This window comes from Acipenser ruthenus, chromosome 17 (assembly GCF_902713425.1).
Source record: "Acipenser ruthenus chromosome 17, fAciRut3.2 maternal haplotype, whole genome shotgun sequence".
NCBI lineage: Eukaryota > Metazoa > Chordata > Actinopteri > Acipenseriformes > Acipenseridae > Acipenser > Acipenser ruthenus.
The window spans coordinates 1,233,828-1,260,068 of record NC_081205.1 but is presented as its reverse complement, the minus strand read 5'-3'; the positions used below and the strand labels follow the sequence as shown (position 1 = coordinate 1,260,068).

The window sequence follows — 26,241 nt, the reverse complement described above, 5'->3', positions numbered from 1 at the left end:
AATTAAGTACAGTGTGCCACCTTTCTATTCTCTCAGGCAGCAACACAGCCACCTTCCACTCTCATCACTGACGGGGGTCGGACGACAGAACCCCAGAATCCCACCCCACCCCACCCCACCCCATGGTACACAGCAGTTAACTATGAGTCACTTTTAAAAAAAATGCCATGTAGCATCAACATGCAGCCACCAGAGGACAGCCATTCACTGCCCTTTTTTTTCTACTTTAATGACAACCTGAATTTGCGAACAGTTCTTCCGCGTTTTTGAGCAAGTTTAGTGACACCGAGATGACTTTCTGCAGTTCCTGGTATCCTATGGGAGTCTTCAATCCTAAAGGAAGGATTTAGGCTTCAAGTTCTTCAACATAGTCACGAGGAGAAAGTAGAAAAACGAACTGTTATTATTTTACGTAGTGTAGCAAGCACGACCCCATTGTGAACTACAAGTCCGCACTTCTTGCGTGTTTTGTCGAGCAGTGCTATTGCAATAGATGGTACATTTCCTGTATTTTACAGTGCCGGTATGTAAACCGCGGCGCTGCTGTCGATAGACGTCATCTGACAGCAGCAATAACTCTTTTAAGTTTCGGTTTCCTGGGTTTCACAGGTGCCGTACAGTATCGTCGACATAACAACGAAACTCAGGGCTACATCACAGGCTGCAGCCATGGCTTCAGGGAGCGAGAGCCGCGAGCTCGAGTGTATGATCTGCTTGAAATTATTTACAGATCCGACCACCATACCCTGCGGACACAGTTATTGTATAGAGTGCATCAAGACGTTCCGGCAGTCCCAAATCAACAAATACAACAAATACAGCTGTCCACAATGCAAGGACCCACTTGGGAAGGAACCCGAACTCAAGAAGAACACTACACTGTGCGCCTTAGTCGAGTTATCCAAAACCGCAGAACCGAAGCAGCCTCCGAGTCCTACCGCCTCCGAGGATGGGACCCACGACTCCCAGTGCGACATCTGCAACCCAGAGAGGGCTACGGCGACCTGTCTGACCAGCAACATGTCGTATTGCCCCAAGCACGTTGAAACGCACTACGAAAATGGACATTTAAAAAGCCACAAGCACCGGAATGTCATCGAGGCTGTGTGCGAAACAGGGGGTGAATATCAGTGCGTGGATTGCGTGGCTGCGCATCCCGCGTGTCTTTACAGCAGTGTGCAGGGAGAGTTTGACAAAAAGAAAGTAAGTGCTAACGTTTTATTGTGTTTGTTGAAATAAATTTGAATATATTATGTGAAATGAAATACAAAAAAAAAAAAACATAAGTGTTAAGGTTGGTATATTGGATTACGGTTCTAGAATAGCATGATGAAATGTCTATTTTTATAATTTCTCTTTATTACAATTTAGTGATAGCAGAGCTGAGTCAATAATTACAATTCCAGCTATAATCATGCTTCAGTAATTACTCTAAAAAGTCACATAAACAACTCCACACAAACAACTACCCCAGCAATACAGGTACAAATACACAAGCATACTAGAAAACTTTTTTTCAAACAAATGGGGGTCACCAATGGAATAATGATCGAATGACAAATAAATGCGTAATTGAACTGGAATTCAGTATTAGAATTAGAATGAGAATTAGAATTACAATTACAATTACGCAAGTGTGCCAATGTTCCACTACCATTACAATGTCAATTACATTGTAATTACAATTAATAACAGATTACACAATTACAATTGGAATGGAAGCCAGGTCTGCCTGGTAATAATATCGCTTCTTAGCTCCACTATGCACCAGCAGCTTCTACAGCATACAGCCCGAGTTTCACGCGTTATTATTATTATTATTATTATTATTATTATTTATTTCTTAGCAGACGCCCTTATCCAGGGCGACTTACAATCGTAAGCAAAAACATTTCAAGCGTTACAATACAAGTAATACAATAAGAGCAAGAAATACAATAACTTTTGTTCAAGTAAAGTACAAGTTTGACAAACCACAATTCAATAATACAGCAGGTAATAGTGATAGTTACATCAGGATATGATTAAATACAAAGTACTACAGGTTAAAAACTTGGCAGATTACAGTATTCTGAAGTACAGGATTAAATGCAGTAAAATAGGGGCTGATAAGAGCAAAATAAAGCACATTTACATGAAGGGTGATAGTGTCCCAGGATACAAACAGAGGAGTTCTACAGGTGCTCTTTGAAGAGGTGAGTCTTAAGGAGGCGCCGGAATGTGGTCAGGGACTGGGCAGTCACATTAACCCGTTACATTAACCCTTACAGTTGCTCAAATTACTTTTTGTATCAAAAGTTTAATTTTATTTTCACAAAAAAATAAAAATAATGATGAAAGCTATAGGTTTAACATCCGGTCCCTGGCCTGCTTATTTTTAAAGGAGACCCTGAAAAGGAAGCTGGAGTCGGTGACATCTGCCATCCAAACAACGGAGGAGAACCTGGCAAAGAGGAGCAAAGAAAAACGCGAGATCGAGGTAAGTAGCTTTATTCAGAGAAGGAACGGTGGCATCTTCAAACGCAAGTTCACCATGCAAGACTCTTGTCTTTCAGCAATCTGCTGCAAGGATAAACGAGTCACTCAGCAGAGAGTTTGCAGAATTAAGACAGGTTTTGGAGGAGAGAGAGAAGGCGGCGCTGAGTGCTGTCCGTAGCAGTCAGAAGGCGGCGAGCAGCCGGGTGTCACAGATCATTCACGGTCTGAGCTCAGCCCAGGACGCCCTGCAGAGAAAGAAGAGCGAGCTGGAGCTGGTGAATGTGAAAGACTTCTTTGAATTTCTGAGGGTACGTCTGATCGTTCTTTCAGGAGGTACAGAAGCAATGGGGCCCGGCTCAGAGCACGTCAGATATTACCTGCCAGTCAAGGCAGGTGGGCTTTTATGCCAAACCAGTGAATCATCCTAGATCAATATTGAGGGTCTATTGCAATTACATGTAAACAACAACAACAACAACAACAACAACACAATTACCTGAATTATGGATTTTTAAATAAGCCAACGTTGCATTTCTTTTAGAATTTTTTTTCCATATATATACATTTATTTATATATAACTTAAACATTCATGCATGTAGAAATCTAAACCCACACCCACACCTTCAGTGAGAATTATTAGATAAGATGAATAGTGTACTGCTTTCAGCTTGTTTGTTTAGTCCGGTGGCTTGTTTCTCATTTTGTAACATCAATGTGGAATGTTTTGTCCAGAAAGAAACAGAACGATGAGCCAGCTTTTCTTCACTTCACTTTAACAGACGGATCTGCCCGAGTCTGAAGAGAGTTCCCTTGCTGTGGATGAAGAGAGCACAGCTCTGATCCAGGAGGAGGGGTCTGCAGTGAAGGATGCCATCGCTGACCTGAAGGAGGACGTTCAGTCTAAACTGGACAACGCCATAAAGGCCATAAAGCAAACACAAACAGAAGGTGGGAATGGTGGTGAAGTCTCCCTGGTGTTCATATGTGTTACAATACAAAGATAAAAGATAAACTCCTTGCTTGTTGACGTTCCTGTTTAAGCCTGGAACGCCCGAGCGATTCTATGTGACGACATAAAATTCTCTTTCTTGTACAAAACCCTTTTTTTTTTTTTTTTCCCCTGTCCAGCAAAACAATGTACTGCATTTGAAAAATTCTGGCTTGTGAGGCTGGATTTAAAAAATAATAATATTGAAGTGTGGTTAAGCATGGTATCAAATGGGATGTGATACAGGGTTAGAAGTCGAGTCTGTAATGCCAGCTTCAGGGGCAGCATCTCCATCACTGGGATGTCCTGTTCAATATAGAAACTCTCCTGTGCATTAGATACTGAGTGATAGGGAAATGAGGTGGAGACACTGTGGGTGATGGGATGCTATGTGTTCAGTTTGTTCCATAGAAGGCACAGGATACATTGCTGACCAAGAATATGCAATGGGAATATGCAGTACACAGATTTTGTGGGGGCTGTGTATGTTTCTTTGTAATGTCATGTGTGAAACTAATGGATATATGTATATGTATATATTTACATCTATAGAAATTACAGAAGCTCATCTAGAATCGGAAGCTGCAGAGCCTGAAAATGATACTGCCCCAAAAAGATCGGCTGAACTTATCCAGTGTGAGTAATGCAGATCTTTCAATAGCAGCTCAATGCTAGTATAAAGATCAGCTGAACTTATCCAGTGTGAGTAATGCAGATCTTTCAGTAGCAGTGCAATGCTGTAATTGCAATTGTAATTATATTGAATTGTAATTGTAATTATACATTATAATTGATCAAATTACAGTTCAATTACGCATTTATTTATCATTCGATCATTATTCTTGTATTTTCCACCACTGCAGAATAATTGTAACTGAACAAAATACGATTGTAATTGTAATCGACCCCCAGGTGTGATTCAGAGAATCAGTAAAGAGGTGGAGTCAGAACAGAGCCCTTCTAATAAAACAATTCAGATTTTTTAATATTTTTTTTTCCAGGTTTTGCCAACCTCACCTTTGACCCAAACACAGCCCATAAGCGCCTAGCACTGTCGGAAGGAAACCGCAGAGTGACGGTGAAGCAGAATAACCGGACAGATTCATGCATGCAGGAGCGCTTCACAATTAGCCACGTCATGGCTTCCACAGGCTTCTCTGAGGGCTGCCACTACTGGGAGGTGAACACCCATCTCAGCAAAGGCTGGGCCATCGGGATAGCCTACCAGCGGCTGGGACGCGCAGACAAACTGGGGAGGAACGCCCTCTCGTGGTGCGTGGAGTGGAGCAGGTCACGCTTCTCCGCCTGGCACGACAGTGTGGAAGTGAGGCTCCCTCAGGGGGAGCTCTCTGGGATAGGGGTGCACTTGAAGTGTGACGAGGGCAAGGTGTCGTTCTACGCCGTGTCCGTGTCCGAGACCCTCCTGCACACCTTTGATGTGCAGTTTAGCGAGCCGGTATTTCCAGTGTTTTGGTTGTTTGGGCTGGATAAGGGTAGTGCTTTGTCTTTTGTGGAGCCGTAGTATGGGAAGCCTGGATAATATGTGTGTGAATCTATAACCTGATGTCTTTCAAATGCAATAAATTAATAAATTCAATAAACACGAAGCACTCATCTTGAACATGTGGTTTATTTTAATTTTATTTTCACCCTTGAATTTTGTTTTCAAGACTGCACTGTGCATCTTATATAAAGAAATAAAAGCAAAACTTAACTGACACCCATACTCACAATTATTTTGATTTGATCAATCTGTTCCCTGCTGGGATAAACACAGGTATTTTATTTCATTACAGCACTGGGGATTCCCCCTAGATTGCATCATACACCTTCCCGGGATTCCCTGGAAAATGATTTACATAATCCACAGGGACTCCCAGACACTGTAAAATTTTCAAATAACTGAAGCTGTGGCTTGTCTTGGCAAGCTATAGCTACAGTAGGCTGGTAAAATGTGCCCTTCACCTCAGCTGTGATACATAGATACTGACCTGTCATATTGTGAGACTTCAGGCTGTCTCTCATCTCAGAGGCTTGTCAAGGTTAGGTCTGGCCAGTACTTGGATGGGAACCTTCTTGAAGTGCCTGTACAGCAATAGCATTGGACAATGACTTATAAAAGCAATAATCACCAGAGAAAAAAGGATATGGATAATTCTTAATTGTGAAAAACATATTAGTACATTTTTACACTTTCATGAAGTGTGTTCGCAGAAAAACAGCTACACTCACCCTAAAATAATAATAATAATAATAATAATAATAATGAATTAAGTGTTAAATATTAAACACACAGCAGGGAATGGTCGCTGGACTTTTAGAGCTAGGACAGAGTGTATGTAACCTGTGTCTAACATCATTGCTGTCGGTTTGCGTGTGTGTGCGTCCCGTTCTCTTCACAGCGCTTTTTGTCCCTACGCAGCTACCTTAGTCGTGTGGTGCCGGAGGTCAACGGAAGGAGGTGTGCGTTGGAAGAGTATCTACCGCACAATGTCATAAAAATAATTTAAAAACTGTACCCTTGGTGAAAATGTCGACAGGACCTGTTGGTAGCTTACATTGCAGTAAAGCAGGCTCCGTCCGAACTGTGTGAGAGACGCGTGGTGCAATCCCGGACGCGGTCCAGAAGCCGCCCCGTCCGTTTTGTCCTACACAGTGCTTGAAGCGGGCTGGTTTCATTGCAGTGCTGCAGTGAAATCCAGTGACGGCAAGGCCCAAGCAACTGCAGCGCAGCGCCAGGACTGTTACATGGCTCTCTCTGCAGAGACTGTTAACTGAAAACGTGAACGACAGCACTCTGAAACCATGCGGAAAGACGTGAGGATACTGCTTGTAGGAGAACGTGAGTTGGCGATTTCAAGGTTCCTACTGTAATGTGCTCCCCCAAGCCGCTGCATACAGCATGCACACTGTGTGTTTGCCTTTTCAATGCACAAACACTTTTTTCATATATCAGTTTTGACCTGCTGTTTGCATACTAATGGTTTCCTCGCGTAAAAATGTAAAAAGCGTTTATGACGATAGTCATAACACAGTTACATAACAAAACGGAATACAGTCATATGTTTTTATTAATGTTTTATTTTTTTTAGTTATAGTGCTATTTTATCAGGCTCGCTGACTGACGGTTGTACGACTAGTGTAATAACTGTAGCATTTAGAGAATACATGACTAGCTCATCTGAGTATGGGGACTGCATTAAAGAATAATGGGAAGTCGCACACTGGAATGATGGTCTGTAGTTCTCGCTGCTTGTGTGAGTTGCGTTGTAGGCTGTGTGTGTGTGTGTGAGTTGCATTGTAGGCTCTGTGTGTGTGTGTGTGTTTTGCTCATCTAGTTTTGACAGTACGGTATTTGCTAAGCTGAAGCAGGCAGCAGAAGCTACAGGTTCATTACATATACACACAGGGAGGATCCTGTTTAATGGAAAGTGTAAGCGTCCTTGCTCAGCTCCAGACTTGAATTAGATTTATTACTGGGTTTATCAAGGATATACACAGTTCTTTGTCAGGCTGTAGGCAGCAGTGATTACTGAGAGAAATGTTAACATTGAGCACGGTTTATATGCTCTTCGCTTTACACGTTTTATGTTCGCAGAACTTGTATCGCCCCCTTTGTCAGTCTTCAGCTGCTATGGTAAAGAAAAAACAAACAGACATGTTTTGACATGTGACTGACGTTATTGTCACGTGTATTCTGCTCAGACTAAAACAAAGTCATTTTTTTTCACCTAGTCAGGTTTGCCAGGCTGTCATATTTTTTTTGTGTTTTGGGACTTTGTTTGGCATATGTAATGGTCATTGTGTCCAATACACTATGTACACTTTTTCAAATGTGTTTTTTTTTAACCTGTTCAGTGTTGCAAAGACAATGCTGTTACTAGCTCTTGTAGCCAGTTGTGATACAATGTACCTTAGCATTAAAACTAGAACCAGAGAGGGGTATGGGGCTCACTGTCAGAACCAGAGAGGGGTATGGGGCTCACTGTCAGAACCAGAGAGCGGTATGGGGCTCACTGTCAGAACCAGAGAGGGGTATGGGGCTCACTGTCAGAACCAGAGAGGGGTATGGGATCACTGTCAGAACCAGAGAGGGGTATGGGATCACTGTCAGAACCAGAGAGGGGTATGGGGCTCACTGTCAGAACCAGAGAGGGGTATGGGGCTCACTGTCAGAACCAGAGAGGGGTATGGGGCTCACTGTCAGAACCAGAGAGGGGTATGGGGCTCACTGTCAGAACCAGAGAGGGGTATGGGGCTCACTGTCAGAACCAGAGAGGGGTATGGGATCACTGTCAGAACCAGAGAGGGGTATGGGGCTCACTGTCAGAACCAGAGAGGGGTATGGGCTCACTGTCAGAACCAGAGAGGGGTATGGGGCTCACTGTCAGAACCAGAGAGGGGTATGGGGCTCACTGTCAGAACCAGAGAGGGGTATGGGATCACTGTCAGAACCAGAGAGGGGTATGGGGCTCACTGTCAGAACCAGAGAGGGGTATGGGGCTCACTGTCAGAACCAGAGAGGGGTATGGGGCTCCCTGTCAGAACCAGAGAGGGGTATGGGATCACTGTCAGAACCAGAGAGGGGTATGGGGCTCACTGTCAGAACCAGAGAGGGGTATGGGCTCACTGTCAGAACCAGAGAGGGGTATGGGGCTCACTGTCAGAACCAGAGAGGGGTATGGGGCTCACTGTCAGAACCAGAGAGGGGTATGGGGCTCACTGTCAGAACCAGAGAGGCGTATGGGGCTCCCTGTCAGAACCAGAGAGGGGTATGGGGCTCACTGTCAGAACCAGAGAGGGGTATGGGGCTCACTGTCAGAACCAGAGAGGGGTATGGGCTCACTGTCAGAACCAGAGAGGGGTATGGGGCTCACTGTCAGAACCAGAGAGGGGTATGGGATCACTGTCAGAACCAGAGAGGGGTATGGGGCTCACTGTCAGAACCAGAGAGGCGTATGGGGCTCCCTGTCAGAACCAGAGAGGGGTATGGGGCTCACTGTCAGAACCAGAGAGGGGTATGGGATCACTGTCAGAACCAGAGAGGGGTATGGGGCTCACTGTCAGAACCAGAGAGGCGTATGGGGCTCCCTGTCAGAACCAGAGAGGGGTATGGGGATCACTGTCAGAACCAGAGAGGGGTATGGGGCTCACTGTCAGAACCAGAGAGGGGTATGGGCTCACTGTCAGAACCAGAGAGGGGTATGGGGCTCACTGTCAGAACCAGAGAGGGGTATGGGATCACTGTCAGAACCAGAGAGGGGTATGGGGCTCACTGTCAGAACCAGAGAGGCGTATGGGGCTCCCTGTCAGAACCAGAGAGGGGTATGGGGCTCACTGTCAGAACCAGAGAGGGGTATGGGGCTCACTGTCAGAACCAGAGAGGGGTATGGGATCACTGTCAGAACCAGAGAGGGGTATGGGGCTCACTGTCAGAACCAGAGAGGCGTATGGGGCTCCCTGTCAGAACCAGAGAGGGGTATGGGGCTCACTGTCAGAACCAGAGAGGGGTATGGGGCTCACTGTCAGAACCAGAGAGGGGTATGGGGCTCACTGTCAGGGTTCAGCTGCCTGAGTTGCTATGGTCCTACATCTGTTTGTGCAGTTAGACTTCTAAGGGTGGTGGGGGGGAGAGAGTTCTGGCTTTGTCTACATTTCCAAGTAAAGTTGTGCCATTCTGAATCCAAGATGGCAGAAGTGGCTACTGGACTGCTTTTGTTGGGAGAAAAACAAACAAACAAAAAAAAAAAGCCGAAACAGTGCTTTTTTTGATTCACGATGAAGGTCTTCGATATTGTATTTAATTTGAGCTCCCTATTTACATCAATGATTTTCCTCTTGTGTTTTACAGCCAGAGTTGGGAAGACCTCCTTGATTATGTCGCTGGTCAGTGAGGAGTTCCCAGACGAGGTAAGTGTGTCACTGACAGCTCTGATGAGACATATTTAAAGGGTCTGCAGCAGCAATGTGAGCTTCTGCAAACCTCCCCATCAGTGCACCTGAACTGCATACTGTCCATGCAGGGAGTTGGTGGTCACACTCGGCCAGGCCACCAACTGGGATTGTGGTTTTGTAATTTAGACACCTGTGTCTGCTTGGAACTCGGCTGAGACCACCAGAACTCGTTTAACGTGGACCCCCAGCCCCCCAGACACCAGATCCCTTTGCACACAAACTGTCGTGGGCTGCAGGGTTATTCATTAGCTGTGGTTGCTGAGCATTTTGTTTTAGGTTTCATAGAAAGCTTCGTTAGGCACACCCGAGCCGTTCCTCTTCATGGTTTCGTCCATTTAACTAAGGTGTGACTAATCCGGCTCTTACGGAACAAGGATTGGCTCTAGCTGCTATGCAAAGTGAGTCACCCTATTTCCAACACTGCTTTGTGAAATCAGTCTCCGTTTGTAGGTCAGAAAAATGCATGAAAATTTAAATTTGAAAGAAACAATGTTGACGTGTTCGGGAGCAGAGAGGGTATGAAAAGGAGTTAAAAATAGCACGCTGTGGAAAGATTAAGGCATCGGTTTCTCATATCTTGGATTATCGATTCATTACTCATTTACCCTGACCATGTATATTTATTTGTGCTTGTTGTCAGACTGTGGCTGGCACAATTTTAAGTGGTAGATAGCTTAAGTTAAGCACATCTTTATTTATTTAAGGTCCCTCCCCGGGCTGAAGAGATCACAATCCCTGCTGATGTCACTCCTGAAAGGGTCCCTACACATATAGTTGACTATTCAGGTAACAGATCATTCATCATGTATTGTCACATTACTATTAGATTGCGCCACCTTGACTGTTTAGGTGTTTCATCTGCATAGAATGAGGATCCGCAGCATGTAACCCTTGTGTTGTAAAACATATTTTTTCTCTCCTTCCTTTTTTTATAGAAACAGAACAAACAGATGAACAGCTTTATCAGGAAATATCAAAGGTGAATTTTACACACGCACACACTAGTTATGATTTTAAACCCTTACTGCACTTTCTTGCACCTGTGATTATCGATTATCTTTCCTTTTCTCTTTTAGGCCAATGTTATATGCATAGTGTATGCAGTCAACAATAAAAATTCCATTGAGAAGGTATGATTATACTGGAGAAAAGCTCATTTGTTTATTAAACTTCCTATATGCAAACCTGCATGCCACATTGCGTTAAGATAGTAGCCTACAAGTATGCATTCATTGCAGTTTCTAAAAGGTGATACAAAGTTTTTCTTTTTAAATGTATTTTTTTTTTCTTCTGGATTTTAGTTTCACTGCGTGAGTAACAGTTTTACTATGTAAAGATTAAAACCCAGTTTCCTCCTTCCAGGTCACTAGTCAGTGGATTCCTCTAATCAATGATAGAACAGACAAGGATAGCAGGTACTGAAACTTGCACACGGTGTAATCATCTTTTGTTCATTTATATAGTAGTACAGAAGTAATATCAAATGATAGTTTAAAAGTTTTTTACATATTTAAGGTGGTCACACATCTGTTCCTTGTTAAAAGCACTCAGGACTTGTCTACCTTGCTTCCTGATCCTCATATTTATTTGGCTCCCAGAACAAGAATGTAATGTCAAGCAAGTGTCAAGGGGCAGTGGGTGAGACAGTCCAGTGTGTGTCTGTGAATCATGCTGCCTTCAACCCATGTTGTGTATTGCGTGCTACGTGTTCTTTGCCAGGATAGAAATATCAAGATGATATTGCAGCAATGTCTAATGCATCTCCTGCGGTGGGTGATTTTTTTATTTGTATTGCTGTTCGTTTTATGTTTTGTTGTGAAACAGAGTGCCTTTGATATTGGTTGGGAACAAATCGGACCTGGTGGAGCACAGCAGCATGGAAACCATCCTTCCAATTATGAACCAGTACACCGAAATTGAGACTTGTGTTGAGGTGTGTTGGTGTACGATTTATTATTTAAAAAGAATGCCACGGAAACAAAATGTTGATTTAATGTATATACCTAAAGAGCTTTTACACGATTCATAAATAACTGTATTGACAAGGTAGGGATGATTCGCAACAGTCATTTACTGCTGTTTTTTGTTTTATCTGTGCCTAGTGTTCAGCAAAAAACTTGAAGAACATCTCTGAGCTATTTTATTACGCCCAGAAAGCTGTTCTGCATCCTACGGGCCCCCTGTACTGCCCCGAGGAAAAAGAGGTAGGCTCGCCTTGGTTTGTTGCCTTGCATTTAAGAAACGCAGAAGCCCTTTTGTTAATCTCTGGGAGGAAATCGGGCTCTAAGTGGTTAATTTTGTTTGTTAGCTGTGTTTTTGTGTCAGTGCTTTATTTTGAATGTTTTGTTTGAAGATGCAGCACCGCTCTGAGTAATATCATTGCTGGCAGCTTGGTGGTGCTGCGTGGTGTATTGCGCCGGAGATTTTATAAATAAATAAAACCTGGACGGTGTTGCAAAGTCATTCGTCCCCCATCTGTGCAGCCCCCCCCCCCCCCCCCTCGTTCACACTGTCTAATGCTTCTTTCAGATGAAGCCTGCTTGCATTAAAGCCCTGACCCGCATCTTCAAGATTACAGACCAGGACAACGATGGGATTCTTAACGATGCCGAACTCAACTTCTTTCAGGTTAGCGGCAGGCTTGTGTGGGAGGCTTATCATGTGAAATGCTTCCACAGGCTGGCTGAAAATGAATTAGTGCCTTGGCCTTATAAAAGTTTACCTTACAATGGTAAAGCATTGTAAGGTATGGTAAAGCATATTGCTAAACATGGCAAACAAGGGTAAATTATATTAAATGCATAATATAACCATGGGAAAACTGAACAGATACTGTGGTAAACTTTTATAAGGGTAAAGGATTAGTTTATTTGATAAAACGCTGAAATAAAGATGCACAGAAATAAATGATCCAAAACTTTTGTAGTACACAGATAGTCCAGTTATGTATAGTCGTATAATTAACCAGGTAGCTTACTTTAAGAAAGAACAGTAACTCAATGGGCATTGACGGCTTCTGGGTATCGGTCTCGTTCTTCTCCATTACACCATGGCAGCAGCTTTGTCCTAATCTTGTTCTGAGCTCCGTGTATTTCTCAATGTGTTTCAGAGGGCATGCTTTAACACCCCCCTGGCTCCTCAGGCCTTGGAGGATGTGAAGAACGTGGTCCGGAAGAACGTGAGTGACGGGGTGTTTGATAATGGACTCACACTGAAAGGTAAGCGCAGATTCAGATGCTTTTGTGTGATTTGGACGGATGCTGGATTGTCAGGTTATGGCAATCGGGACTTCTAGTGCTGTATCTGCCACTGGGACTTCATCAAAGCGACTTGAAATCAGTCCCATTCATGAGACTCTGTCAGACCCAGTTAGTATCGTGGACTGGCAGAATTCGGTGAAATCAGTTTCTCCAACTTGCCGTGGTGGAGGAAGTTTACCTAAACAGCAAAGAACGCTAGAGACAGTTTCTTTTTTTAAAACATGTAGGCAGAAAGAAGGGCTTTGAGTTTAATTTATAGATGCCAATTATACATCTTTGACCTGTGTAACGTAGGGTTGCTGATTAGATTGTTTTCAGCAGCTGGAACCAGGCTGTCCAAGTTTTACATATGCTTGGCATAGTACTGTTTTGTGTACTGTACTTGAATATGTGTATTTAAATTGATGCGAAGCTGGATTGTGAGTTCCTCTCCGTTGCTGTGTGTGCAGGCTTCCTGTTTCTCCACACGCTGTTTATCCAGCGAGGGCGGCACGAGACCACGTGGACGGTGCTGCGTCGATTCGGATACGATGATGATCTGGAGCTCACTCAGGACTACCTGTTCCCTCCGTGAGTACCGCCAGAAACCAGCAGCTCGCCTAGTTTACCGGTGCACAGTGACAGGGGGTGCACAACGACAGGGGGTGCACAGTGACGGGGTGCACAACGATAGGGGGTGCACAACGACAGGGTGCACAGTGATAGGGGGTGCACAACGACAGGGTGTACAGTGCAGGGGGTGCACAGTGACAGGGGGTGCACAACGATAGGGGGTGCACAACGATAGGGGGTGCACAGTGCAGTCTGGTTAGGTGAGTATTCTGCATGATTTATCCAGGATGCATTGCAAGACTGTGCTTTCCTATTTACAGTAGTTGTGCTTGATTTTTAGGGCAGAAAGCAAACCTTTTAAAAAATAATCTCATGTTTCATTTATTGCAGGTTAAAAATCCCCCCAGATTGTACAACGGAGTTAAACCACAATGCGTATCTCTTCCTTCAGAGTGTTTTCGACAAACACGATTTGGTAAGTTTGTTTAATAATGGATTTTAAATTAAAATAAAGCACAACCATATTTTATTTTTTTGTTCAATAAAAGCAGCTGAATTACAAATATTACTGAAATATCATTTATCTATTAAAATAAAAACATAATTTATTTTCAAGCTTATGTAGAGGTCTTTTTGTGTGTGTGTGGTGTTCCTTTAGGACAGGGACTGTGGTTTGTCCCCCGATGAACTGAAGGATCTATTCAAAGTCTTCCCCTACATGCCCTGGGGTCCAGATGTCCATAACACAGTCTGCACCAATGACCGAGGCTGGATCACCTACCAGGGATACCTGTCTCAGTGGACGTGAGTACCTGCTTACTCAGGGAAAGAGTTAACCTACATGCAGCATACCTGGTGCCCTGGAGAGTTAACTAACACTTCAATAAATGTTATTTTAAATTACTTCATGTTGATCCCAGCATGGCTGTAAATTTAAAGTTGAAGATTGAACAAAACTAAATCCATTGTCCATGAAAGACAGAGCACAGCAAATTAAAATAATGTAAACAACTAATTTACAATTCTAGAACACTCGTCATATATATATGGATCTCAGAATCCAGACATCCAAGTGATATGAAATTGGCTACATCAAGAGATCTAACCCACGAGACCATGCATGCGATATTCCGTGCAGTTACATTGAACGGGCTCTAAGTTATTAAAGTGTAAAAATTGTGGTTTAACAGTGAAGTGCCTGCTCAACCCAAACTATCTTTTTTTTTTTTTTAAATCCGGTCACCCCTGCCAGCGATGCCAAAGCAGCTGCTGTTTAGCTCTCCTGATTTATCACAGCAGGGCTGTGAGTTCATCCTGAGTTTATCTGCCCTGAAGGGTCCTTCCCACACTGACATGCGTTTCTTTTTGTTTTTGCCTCTTTTAGGTTAACAACGTATCTAGATGTGCAGCGCTGCCTGGAGTACATGGGCTACCTGGGATACTCCATTATTTCTGAACAGGAGTCGCAGGCTGCGGCTGTTACTGGTGAGACTGGTTACAACGTGAGGGACTGTCATCATGATCTGACAGCTTTACAAAAGATGCATCCAGCACCACACAATGCTCGTGCATGAAACCTTGAAAATACCTTTAGAAAAATGGTTCGGACACATTGTTAATATATTTTTGGCATCCTCAAATATCGTGCGTTTGTGTCTTTCATATGTCCCCATATGAAGACTAGGAGAGAGGTTTTTTTAAACCGTCGCCTTATGAAGGTGTTTCTGAACACTGTAGGGTTTAGGAGCAGCTCGTTACCTGCTTGTCCTGTTTCTGCTGGCCCGTGTCAGGGTTTCTCAGGGTAATTGTGCATGTGTATGTTCCTGCAGTGACGAGAGATAAGAAGATTGACCTCCAGAAGAAGCAGACTCAGAGGAACGTTTTCAGGTGTAACGTCATCGGGATGAAAGGCTGTGGGAAGAGTGCGTTCCTGCAAGCCTTTCTGGGGCGCAACCTGATGGTAAGAAACACTGGCGCTCGTCTTCCGCTTGAGTTGGATTCAGCGTTCCCTTTACCCAAGCGCTCTCTGTAACCTTAATGCCCGCCTGCATGCTTCACGGTTGGACTGACTCCCGTTAAACACGTTTTAACACGGACATGTCAGGATTTCTGCAAGTTCAATAGAGGCTGCATCTTCTGACAGCTTACTGAAAGTGGGGTCACCTGGGTTAACCCTGGCAATACCTGAATGAAGTCCATGTGGTTTTTATGATGGCAATAACCTCCACTTTTGGAGAAAGGCACTGTAATAAACAGGTGATGCTGTTTTTCTTTGCCTGCAGAGACAGAGGCAGATCAGAGAGGATCACAAATCCTTCTACGCAATCAGCACCACCTATGTGTACGGCCAGGAGAAATACTTACTGGTGAGTTCAGAGAATAAGGAATTACGTGGAGAACCTGGCATTGTTGTACCTTAAAGAAAAAAAAAAAAAAGAAAAAAGCTGTGTATAATTAGTTCTCTCGCTCGCTCTCTCTCTCTCTCTCTCTCTCTCTCTCTCCAGTTACATGAACTGTTCGCAGATTCAGAATTTCTCTCTGATTCCGAGATTTCCTGTGATGTTGTCTGCTTGGTGTACGACTCCAGCAACCCCAGTTCATTTGAATTTTGCGCAAGAATATTCAAGGTATGGCATGTATTTGTGTGTTTATTAAATATATAAGTATTGAAAGTGTTGTCACTGAATCTGTCATCGCGTGCATGTTACCAGTAAGGCACAGTTCCTAATACAGCTGCAGGTCACTGATCCTGGCATGTTCTTACACAGCAACACTTCATGGACAGCAAGACTCCGTGCATGATCGTTGCTGCCAAGTCTGATCTGCACGAGGTGAAGCAGGACTGCAGCCCCTCCCCCTCGGACTTCTGTAGGAAACACAAAATGCCCCCTCCGCAGCCCTTCACCTGCAACACTGTGGACGTCCCGAGCAAAGACATCTACATCAAACTGACCACGATGGCCATGTACCCGTAAGTACTGGAGCACAGCGATCCCGGGCTGCACGTGTGTCCTCATGATCCAGCATGCCGACCCTGTCCAGACCCAACATACAGCTACCCCCACCCCTGTCTTGTGGATATTTTTTTAATTATTATTGATTTATTTTATTTATTTTTCAATAGAAGAAAGACATTTTACTACAGTAATATTTTAGCTGGGGAGTCTTGTAATGAAAGTAATTACCTGTTCAGGTTCCACACTATTAATGTGGCAATAAGATTTATTATTAATAATAATAATAATAATAATAATAATAATAATAATAATAATAATAATAATAATATTATTTGATAGTTCAGAACTATTTAGACAGCAGAATTGAGTATAGATCTTGTTTGCTGTATCTGAATTACAGTATATTCCTGAAAAATGTTATACATGCGGAATATTTAGCTTTTGGATAAACACCAAAATAATTTAAAACATATACTATACAATATTAAGTGTCGTTTTCTGTTTGAGTGTGAACAGCCAATGATCCCTGTGCCTATAGAAGTGCCTTTGACACATTGGGTTAAGTTGTTCAGCTGAATATTGGCTTGCCTAATATCGCACCATGGGGGCAGCAGAAATGTCCAGCTACTGTAACATGGAGGTCACCCAGTTACAGACTGGCCACTAGTTCCAATGGCTTCAACCCCTTCACACGTCATCAGGTGTTGGAAGCTGAAGGCAAGTCGGCTTGACAGTGTTTCAGACAGCTCTTTAATAAGAACAACTCCACCCCCAGCCTGATGAAATGTCTTTCCTTCTGTTTCCTGCGCCTTGTCTGTGCGTCTGGTTGAAACTTTGCATGGAGACGAACTCAGAGACAGGAAAGCAGCAAATCGTTTGCAGTGTGACAGCTGGCAGTCATCTTAGAAAGACAGAGCTAGTAATATGAGTAGGTTAGTTGAATGAATGATGTTGATATACAAATATGTGAAAGACGAAAAGGAGAAACTTTTACTTTTTTTATGTTTCTGTTTTGTTAAACCGTCTATCAGATTTTGCATTGTTTAGCAATTAGGATATTAGCAATTAGTATCCATATCTTGAAGTGCCTTTAACACCTGTGATGTCTCATCGTTAAGTGTGTTTAATTAGCAGTAATTCAGTGCTTCTTTTTTTTTGTACAGCAACTTCTCAGAAAACGTGCCTTCTATAGTTTGTATATATATTTTCACCTAGGGCTGTGCATTTACTTTGTAGGCAAAATTTATATTGGTACGCAAACAAATGAACCTTTATGCATCTCGCTAGGGTTTGTATATACTGTGTGTGTGTGTGTGTGTGTGTGTGTGTGTGTGTCTATGTACAGTGAGATCTGATCAGTACAGCCCTGTGAAAGTGACTGGCAGGCTGACACTTGCCATGCTGGCAGCTTCTTCCTCTTGTCCCTTTGTTTTGTTTTTTCTTCTTGTGTTTTCATGTGTTCTCTGCTCGTGCTGCACAGCGCTAGTGTCCCGAGCGAGAGCCCTGCTCCTGTGGGTAAGCCCTCACCTCCTCCTCTTCTGTGTGTCTCCGCAGCCACGCCAGGCTACGCTGCATGTGCACCTGCAACAGGTGCACCTTCTGCATCTGTCAGAACTTCCTCAACTCAGACTTGCTGCATTCTGTAAAGACCAAACTCTACACTGCCGTTCTCAACAGGTCTTTAAAACTTTATTTCATGAGATTCCAAGTGTGCCGGGAGGAGGGGGCTGGGTTTTATATTTTATACCGGAAAGCAGTTTACTTGTGCTTACCATAGGTAGTAAACTTTGTATTTATTTATTTTCTTTAACACTCCAGTTTTACACTGCATATCCACTGCTTTGAGACGGCTCTTGCAGACCTGACAGGATGGGGCAGGGTGTGATGATAATGGATTAATAATGGGTTTCAGGAATGTGTTTTCCTTTGGGGGGAGGGGAGGGGAGGGGGGTCTTAATCACACAGTACACATATTCTCGTAGAAGGTAAGACGCAAACATTTAACTCTAAACCACTGTTCTGTTTTTTCTGCCTAAGTCTCTACATCCCCTTGTTCTCTTGTTCTGCAAGTTCCTAACTAATCCCACTCTTCAGCGCACTGATTCTTATTACAGTCCCTCCCCCCTCCCACACTGACCAATGCACCCTGGAAAAAAGGGTTATTGCCCTCCAGTGACGATAGGAATGTACTAATCATTCCAAATAGTAACTATCCCTAAGGTTACATTTTAATCGTGTTTTTTTAACCAAATAACAAATTAGGATAACTGTGTGCAGTTTTATTTAATGCTAACTCAGGGATAGAAGACTCCCGTTCCATAGTAGTTTGATCCATTCCTGGTTTTACTATGAGTTTAATAAGACACACCTGAGCTTGTTACCTATACACTGTGGCTAATCAAGTTTGTAGTAAAACCTGGAATGGGTGAAACTGCTATGCAATAGGAGTCTTATTTCCTTCCCTTTAACTCTAAAAAACACATGCCAAAAAACAATGGTTATCTTCCTTGCAGTTTTTTTTTGTTAGTTTAAACTTTTGTTAGTAAAAACAGCAACAAAATGTGGATATGCAATGTGTAAATCTGCATTTCAAGAGACATTAAGACAAAAATATAACCGGCTACAATGAGATTTTAGAAATATGTATATATAAACACAGCTGGTTATATTTGTCAGGGCAGATAAACTGTTTTCAGGAAGTTGGAAACCTCATAGAAAACTTCATGTTATACATTCCTAGTTGTTTAGCCTAAATGAGGCTCCAGCAGTCTGCTTGTTTTACAATCTCACCCCTGGTTTGTGATGTGCAGAGAACGCTCAACAAACATTTGCTTGGAATGGTATTGATTAAGAGCCGTGGTCAAAAAAAGAAAGCAAGCTCTGTGATTCGCATCGTGTTGATTTCCCAAGACGTGCTTGGCACAAACTCTTGCGTTAAGACTTAGTAGCCTGGATTCAGAGAATGCATGCATTTATTCTATGAAGTTTCTAAATCTGTACAAATGTATAAAGAAAACTTCTACCCCAATTGATCTCTCAACTTTGATCTCAAACATCATTCAGACATGGGAGTTCAAGCCTTGAACCTGGACTATGTACAGTACTGCCAGGACTTTTGCTGTGCCACAAACCAGTTCATTAAATGAGTGCCACCTTATCACTGCATTATTCACACTTTTTTTTTTTTTTTTTGGAAAGAGTTGCAAATGGGAGTCTTTCCTGTTAGAACTCCACCTAACAGGGAGTGCCTGGAAATGTATACTGGTTTTTCCAGTTACTCCGGCTTCCTGTCGCAGTGAAAACTACTTTGTGGCGCTCCAAATGAAGTTATTTGTAACCCTGCGAATGCATTGGTACGATGCAGGTGTTGGCTTGAACTGCTCAGAACCATTTCATGAAAAACTCTTCTCAATACTTTTAAGGATCCTCTTTCAGAGCATCTTTTGTTGAATCCCTCGTTAATCTTTCATGTTCTGTAATGTTTTTTTATTCTGATTTTGTTCTTTCCGTAGGTGTTCATTTTCATCTGTCTGGCTGGCACTTTTTCTTTTGTTATTGCATCTTATTAACTAAATTAATTTGACTGTTTTCCATCTAACCATCAGCCCTTTGTGTGTGTGTGTGTGTGTGTCCTCCCCCCAATGTTTCAATGTGCATTCTAATTTAAAAAACATTCTTATTTTCTGTCTTGCGTAGCAGAAGTTTGCTTTGCAGTGCAACAGCTGTTTTTTTTGTTTTGTTTTATCCTATTGTTTTAATCTCTGCACAGCAAGCAGCATTTCACTGAGTCGGGGTTATTTTATGAAGTTTCAGACTCTGCAGTGTTAAAATAACGAGGGTGGGTGTGATTGATTAGAGAGACACCCATGTGAACTGCACTGTTTCGACAGGGAGATTTCAGAGGCGTGACAGTGACTCGCACGGGGTTGAGTGGAAGAAATTTAAATGGCAGCCAGGAGGTGGAGGCTGCCAGCTTGTAGGGTTTGAAGGATTACAGTTTATTTTAGGAAAGTGCACAAGTGCATTAAGTGAGCATTTAGGTTTTTTCTGTACAGCCACTTAGAAATAAAAACCTACCCATATTTTAACTAGAAGAGTTTTTTTTTTGTGTTTTTATATCTCTTATGATTGCCCCTTTTTGTGAGGAGTTCAAGGCAGATTTTTTTATCCCAGAAGTTAGGAGGGCAAAATGTAAAGGGCTAGGGCCGGGAGATATGAGCTCCTTGACTTGATTTAACCATTGCTGTTGCCTTTCTGCTGTATTGGTAACGAGGGTCGGATTGTACATGTTGCTTGGGCTGCTCTTTATGAGCACCTTGCCAGTCGATGGTCCAAATGACGGTAGACCGTTTAACTCTTGGGTCATGTCAGACAGGCAAAGTGAGCTCTAAAGATATCTGAAATTCTCCTTGGGTGCGCCGTTTAAGATTATCAACTCCCAACTTGGTCATCCCTGCAACACGAAAATTTGGGATAGAAACAGGGATGGAAATAAGACTCCTGTTTGCACAGCAGTTTTATCCATTCCTGGTTTTACTATGAGTTCAATAAGGCACACCTGAGCTTGTCACCTATACACTGTGGCTAATCAAGCTCGTATTAATACCTGGAATGGTTGAAACTGCTATGCAGCAGGAGTCTACTTCCATTCCTGTAGAAATATGTGTGTTTTAAAAAGAAATGCTGCATTTCGGCTCACTCCCAGTGCAGAAATGTTTGTGATGCATAATAAGGCCTTTTAGAATAGGTCACTAGTTCTGTTTTTTTTTTAAAGCCTACTAAAAACATAAATAAAAGCATTGTTATTGCAGCTAACCGTGCCGTAGGCCCATCTCTAGGAATAGCAACACGAAAGTCTGATTTGTGATTCTGAAGAACGAATCTGTAGTTCTGTTTGAGCATGCTCAGTTAACACAGCAGCTTGTGTAGCTTGTGACACTAACTCGCGGGTCTCAGATACCTGAAGGAAGAAGTACTAGAGCAGACTTGGAAGTGCACCAGAACAGCAGGTGATTCACTGCGTTCATACGCCACATTGATCGTGACTCGATTCCCAAACGAGCGGTGCTTATTTCTTACTTCAAAAATGATTCTGGATACTGGTTTTCCACAAGTTTCAGTGGGAAGATTTCGGGATGCACATAAAAAAAAAAAAAAAAAAAAAAAAGATTTAGGACTGTTCCTTGCATTCAATATTTTGATAGACAGGCCTCGTTTTGTAAAACGTTGCATCCCTTAAAATAAAATGAATAATGATGCAGTTTAGTCAATGTGGTGTATGGCGGTGTGGTGCTGTTTTTGAGTCCTGTTTTGAACTGCATACTGTGTGCATGTTGACTGACGAGCTGACGAGGAGAGCAGTCTCGGGCACCAGGTGCTTGCTGTCAGCTATGTAGAAGATTCCATCTTCATGGAGTCCTCTCTAGACGCCCGTTTAAAGACCGAAGACAGGTAAAAATAACAGGAAGCTGCTGCAGGATGTCTCCATGAGCTCTTTAACTAGACTTGCATGCAGACAGCAGTTAACCAGGTTTTAAATGAGGTTTGCTCCAAGGTCGCTGGAAGAGTGTGTGCCCCAAGTATTAGGCATTGGAACTTAGACTCCCTGAATGCACGCCAGTTTGAGAAACTCAAGGTGTTAATGTGATCTTAATCGCATACTTCATGTCTAAATGCAGTGGCTGATTTATAGCTCATTGTAAAACCTGGAGTTGATCATACCGCTGTGCAACAGGAGTCTTCTTTCCTGCCCAGCAGTATGCATTTCTTTATTTTCTTTCTTTATTTTTACTTATGTTAAGGTAAACGTGTATTAGTGCTTTTAAAGTCAGTGATCCCCACCTCCTGTGTCTCGCTTCTTAAACTACTACCCTAAACCCTACAGAAAATCTGCTGTTTTTTTTGTTTCGTTCATTTCTGTTCCTAGACCAAAGCCTTGGCAAAGTCCAAAATAAAACAGTATGGCCTTTGCCCTAAGCGTTATATAAAGATTGGCATATGCATTCTTGTTCTGCATTTCTCAAAGGACCTATGCATTGTATATGCTTTCATAATCTTGAGCTCCATCCTTTATCTTCATACCGTTCACATTTCCCCTTATTCTCTAAATGAATGTTTTTCCACTCTACTAAATCAATATCCCTGTCCTCATGCTGTCTATGCACTGCCCACAAACCCCTTGCTCTGTACTGTAGAATCTAGAGTACCTGTTTGTGTGTGTGTGTGTGTGTGTGTGTGTGTGTGTGTGCATAGTTATTTATTATCAATGTCGTAGTGGTTCTCGGATGTGGGTAGACCCTATGTGAGTTGACGCCGTTCCTTAAGAGATCTCCCAGATGTTTAATATATTCTCATAAGATCCTTATGCTTTGAAGAGGAGTAGAACATGCACACTTTTCACCGTTCGTTCAGGCTTGAGTTGCAGTCCAGGTGGTATTATTCTTGCTAAGCTGTCATTCTGTTTACTAATTTGGTACTTTAACTGAGCATGCTCTAACTGTGAACAGCTCTACTGCAGATACCGCAGGGTTATATGGGGCTCTGCTGCTGCCCAGGGCTCCCGTGCACAGTGTCTGTGTTCATGCTAGAGCTGCCAGTGTTCACCTGTTTGCTTGTTGTCAACATCATGAGCTTCCTTTTTTCTGTTTCCATCCTGTGTTTTGCTTTTCTTTCTGTGATATCGTTTTCATATTCATCATTAGTAATGTCCGTGTTTCAATGTCAGCCAAGGGAACACAGTATCAGTTTAGTAAACTTTGTTAACTACACAAACAAAAGTTAATACGTTTGTTTAATATGCTAGACCTTTTTACCTACAATGTATTAGTTTTATGTTTGCAAAAAAATGAATGATTGTTATCTTTTATCACTGCTTTCACAGATTTCGCTGTTGATTTGTATGCAAGTAGTCTCTGGGACATTGTTTTAGACTGACCCTGAACCGTAATGTAAATAGTTTTTCAAAACCTCTAACTCCACATTGTCATAGTCCTTTACCAGTTAACACAATGCTGTACACACTGTATATATATATAAAAAAGACAATTCCTAACTGATACTGTTAAAGTCATTCAAATAGCTCAGTGAGTATACTTGCCAGGTGTCTTGTGGAAATGCATTGGGTTTTAGGGCTGCATGAAACGATTATTCGGATGAGCTCTCCACAGGTGAGGGTCACTGGTGTTGACTGGGCTAATCTGCCATTCCAAGTGAAACGAGTGAAGAAACAGCTGCTTGGGTTTGTGATGATTGCTGCTTTTCTTAGGCTATGTACACACACAGGCTAAATGCGGTTGTGCGTTCACCTTGTGCTCTTAGTACGGTTTGTATACACACACAGTTCAGTTACAAAGGGCAGCGACAACCGCACTATTTCATCCTTTTCAAGTATCGAGTGCGGTGATGAATTCAGTTTGGTTAGTTAATGCGCACTAACTGTGTGTGTGTGTGTGTGTCTGTGTATTACAACCGCAGCTGGTGCTCTGTGGACTACCACGCAAGCAATGATGTCATCGTCTTCACAAACTCGTGGCACATGTGTAGGTTTTTTATCCAGTCAGGTGGATGCCCCTGGAATCGTTCCCACCAGCCTTCTGGTCGGAAGGTTGCCCACACGTTTCCTTCATTGTACTGCTTATCGTTAATTCTGCGTTTTAGCAGTGCAGAAAAAGCAAAACGGCGTCTCCACTGGCTTTGCAAAAACGAGCATCGCTGAGTTTGACAAGCTCTCGGACGATTGCCGGTGTCTACTGTGCTTGCTTCAAAAAACGAAAACGCAGTGTCCATGTTGTCGATCGGCATGGAATGATGGCCCGAGTTCAGTGGTTTGTTTAAACAGGGAGTGCACTCACTTCAATAATGAAAGGGGTGTGTGTGTGTGTTTGTGTTTGTACTACAAACCACCGCAGCGGGTGTCGTTTGGAAATAAGGTTGTCGAGCCAACTGCAGTGCGTGTGTACGAGGCCTTAGACTATGGAGGAGAACATTGATCCACACAAAGCCAGGCAGCTTTCTTTTCCCTTGTTTCACTCTGAAAGGTAAATTAGCCTGATCCACAGCAATGACCCTCACCTGTGGAGAGCTTGATGTGAATAATCACATCGTGCAGCCCTACAGTGTTGAAAGTCTTTACCTGCCAAGCCTACCCAGTGTGCTCTTTATGCTTACATGCTTGGAAATGTCCTTGGCTTGTGTTGTGGCAGGTCTAACCACGAGTCTTGTGTCCCACCCTTCCTTTCCCCTCAGACACGTGATGCAGGCAGATCTGAAGAGCTCCACGTTCTGGCTGCGGGCCAGCGTGGGAGCCACCATGTTCGCTGTCCTGGGATTCGCAATGTACAGAGCGCTTCTGAAGCAGCGGTGATCCTGAAGGAAAGTGTGCAACAACACCGCCATCGCTAAGCAGATCAAACTTTTACAGAAGTATATATACATACATACATAAGAGTGCTTCGAAGTCTGCAAATATCTATTATTATTTTAATTATTATTATTAATAATAATATTTCACTATTTGTTTAAATATGTAAGAGTTTCTCCTCAACATGTTGTTTTGTTTATGACCTTGCTGATTTCAGTGATCATGAAGATGCAGTTTGTTTTTTTTTCTTCTACCCGCCCCCCCCCCCCCCACTGCCCCAAAACAAATAACATTATTGTTTTTAAATGAAAACGTGCATTCACAGTGTTAGGTAGTTTAACTAGGCATGGATGAGCGTCACAGTGGTATGCAAGACTGCCGATGCTCCAAAGCCAAAAGGGACGATGTAGATAATGTACATATACAGACGTGTGTGTGAAAAGACTGCCCAGTAAACTAACACAGTTGCAGAGGTCACATTCTGAGATGCTGTCGTGGTAGAATTGACTCGTCAAAGCCATTAGCGTTTTTATGTTGAAGTCAGAACTGTTTTGTGTCGCACCAGCATCGAATGTATTATTATGATGATGATGATTATTATTATTATTTATTAGGTTTTTCTTTTAGTTTGTACAGCATGTTCGGTATGCAGATAAAGCTCATGGTTTTTTTTTTTTTTCTTCCTCTTTTAACCCTTTGAGTTCTTTATCTTTCTGTTAACACACGCCGTCGGAGATCACGTTGGAACCTCACGACTCTGAGGTCGTGTACACATCTATGCTCGTGTATACTCAGTAAGGGAGTTCATGTTTGAATTATATAACTTTATTTCAACAACAATAATCCAGGAGTGAAAGGGAGGACGTTGTGTCTCCTCCAGGCTCTGGTTGGCAGATCATGTAGCCGTGTTGTTAGGAGAGCTCCGGCCCTGGTTTAAATCATTCACGCAATGCCTGGAATATTGCTTGTACACTACAAGCCCTCCTTTTCACTATGAGCACCCCGTTCCTAGCGCTGTCACTGCTGCAAGCTTGCACTCTGTGCTGTAAACCTGGTGCAGTTATTATTTTGTAGCGTGGGATGTGCTGCATGATGCACCATGTGTTCTGCTTTTATATCAGAGACATTGCACCCTTTTGTGGGTTTTTTATTACCACAAGTTACCATCATGCCCAACTTGCCTTTTTCTAGGATACCTAGAAGATGAACTCCACCCCCCCTTTGTTTTTTTTTTTCATTTCTAACTTTTCCAGCATTTACAATAAATGACTGTGTGCTGTACACCCTGTCTGATGTCTTATTTATTAAAAGGAGAATTCTTTACACTGACGCACGCACACACGCGAGTGGGAGGATCGGTTCTCTTTTAATGATGTAAACTGAGAAGTTACTAATACTACCGCCCTTTCTATTTAAATGAAACTCTAAATTAATCACTCTGCTGTTTTCCCACTAGGATGACTACATGTCCCCCTTAATAAAAATCAAGTAGCATCAAATTACATTTGATGTGTTTGTTTTGTTTTGTTTTTTCCCCTTTACAGTATTTGCTGTTTTGTGAATAGTTGCTTAAATGTTATCATTTATTTCAGGGGTCTCCAGCCCTGGTCCTGGTGAGCTACTGTGGCTGCTGGTTTTTGTTTCAACCAATCTCTGTTACTTAATTGAACCAGTTATTGGCTTAGTTTAAC

General features: G+C 42.7%; 2 protein-coding genes across 5 annotated transcripts; both read left to right on the top strand.

The window, feature by feature from the left end:
- The first annotated feature begins 166 nt into the window (after nt 1–166).
- On the top strand, nt 167–5,077 carry LOC117423237 (E3 ubiquitin-protein ligase RNF135-like). 2 transcript variants are annotated; one of them, XM_058989736.1, is made up of 6 exons: nt 167–1,203; nt 2,384–2,479; nt 2,541–2,786; nt 3,259–3,427; nt 4,020–4,103; nt 4,469–5,077. In XM_058989736.1, the coding sequence occupies exons 1-6, from the start codon at nt 670–672 to the stop codon at nt 4,987–4,989; spliced, it is 1,650 nt and encodes a 549-aa protein (XP_058845719.1). In that variant the 5' UTR covers nt 167–669; the 3' UTR covers nt 4,990–5,077. The 2 variants fall into 2 exon arrangements, with proteins under 2 accessions (XP_058845719.1, XP_033894635.2); XM_034038744.3 differs by having other exon boundaries at nt 169–1,203; nt 2,556–2,786.
- A 719-nt stretch (nt 5,078–5,796) lies between these two features.
- LOC117423529 (mitochondrial Rho GTPase 1) lies at nt 5,797–26,059 on the top strand. 3 transcript variants are annotated; one of them, XM_034039459.3, is made up of 20 exons: nt 5,798–6,309; nt 9,319–9,377; nt 10,127–10,208; nt 10,358–10,401; nt 10,499–10,552; nt 10,785–10,837; nt 11,247–11,355; nt 11,525–11,626; nt 11,952–12,050; nt 12,532–12,640; nt 13,132–13,252; nt 13,625–13,709; nt 13,893–14,038; nt 14,619–14,719; nt 15,064–15,194; nt 15,517–15,600; nt 15,739–15,861; nt 16,003–16,205; nt 17,746–17,868; nt 24,436–26,059. In XM_034039459.3, exons 1-20 carry the CDS (start codon nt 6,273–6,275, stop codon nt 24,551–24,553), a joined length of 1,983 nt encoding a protein of 660 aa, XP_033895350.2. In that variant the 5' UTR covers nt 5,798–6,272; the 3' UTR covers nt 24,554–26,059. The 3 variants fall into 3 exon arrangements, with proteins under 3 accessions (XP_058845713.1, XP_033895350.2, XP_033895351.2); XM_058989730.1 differs by lacking the exon at nt 10,499–10,552 and having other exon boundaries at nt 5,797–6,309; XM_034039460.3 differs by lacking the exon at nt 17,746–17,868 and having other exon boundaries at nt 5,801–6,309.
- Nucleotides 26,060–26,241: the final 182 nt, after the last annotated feature.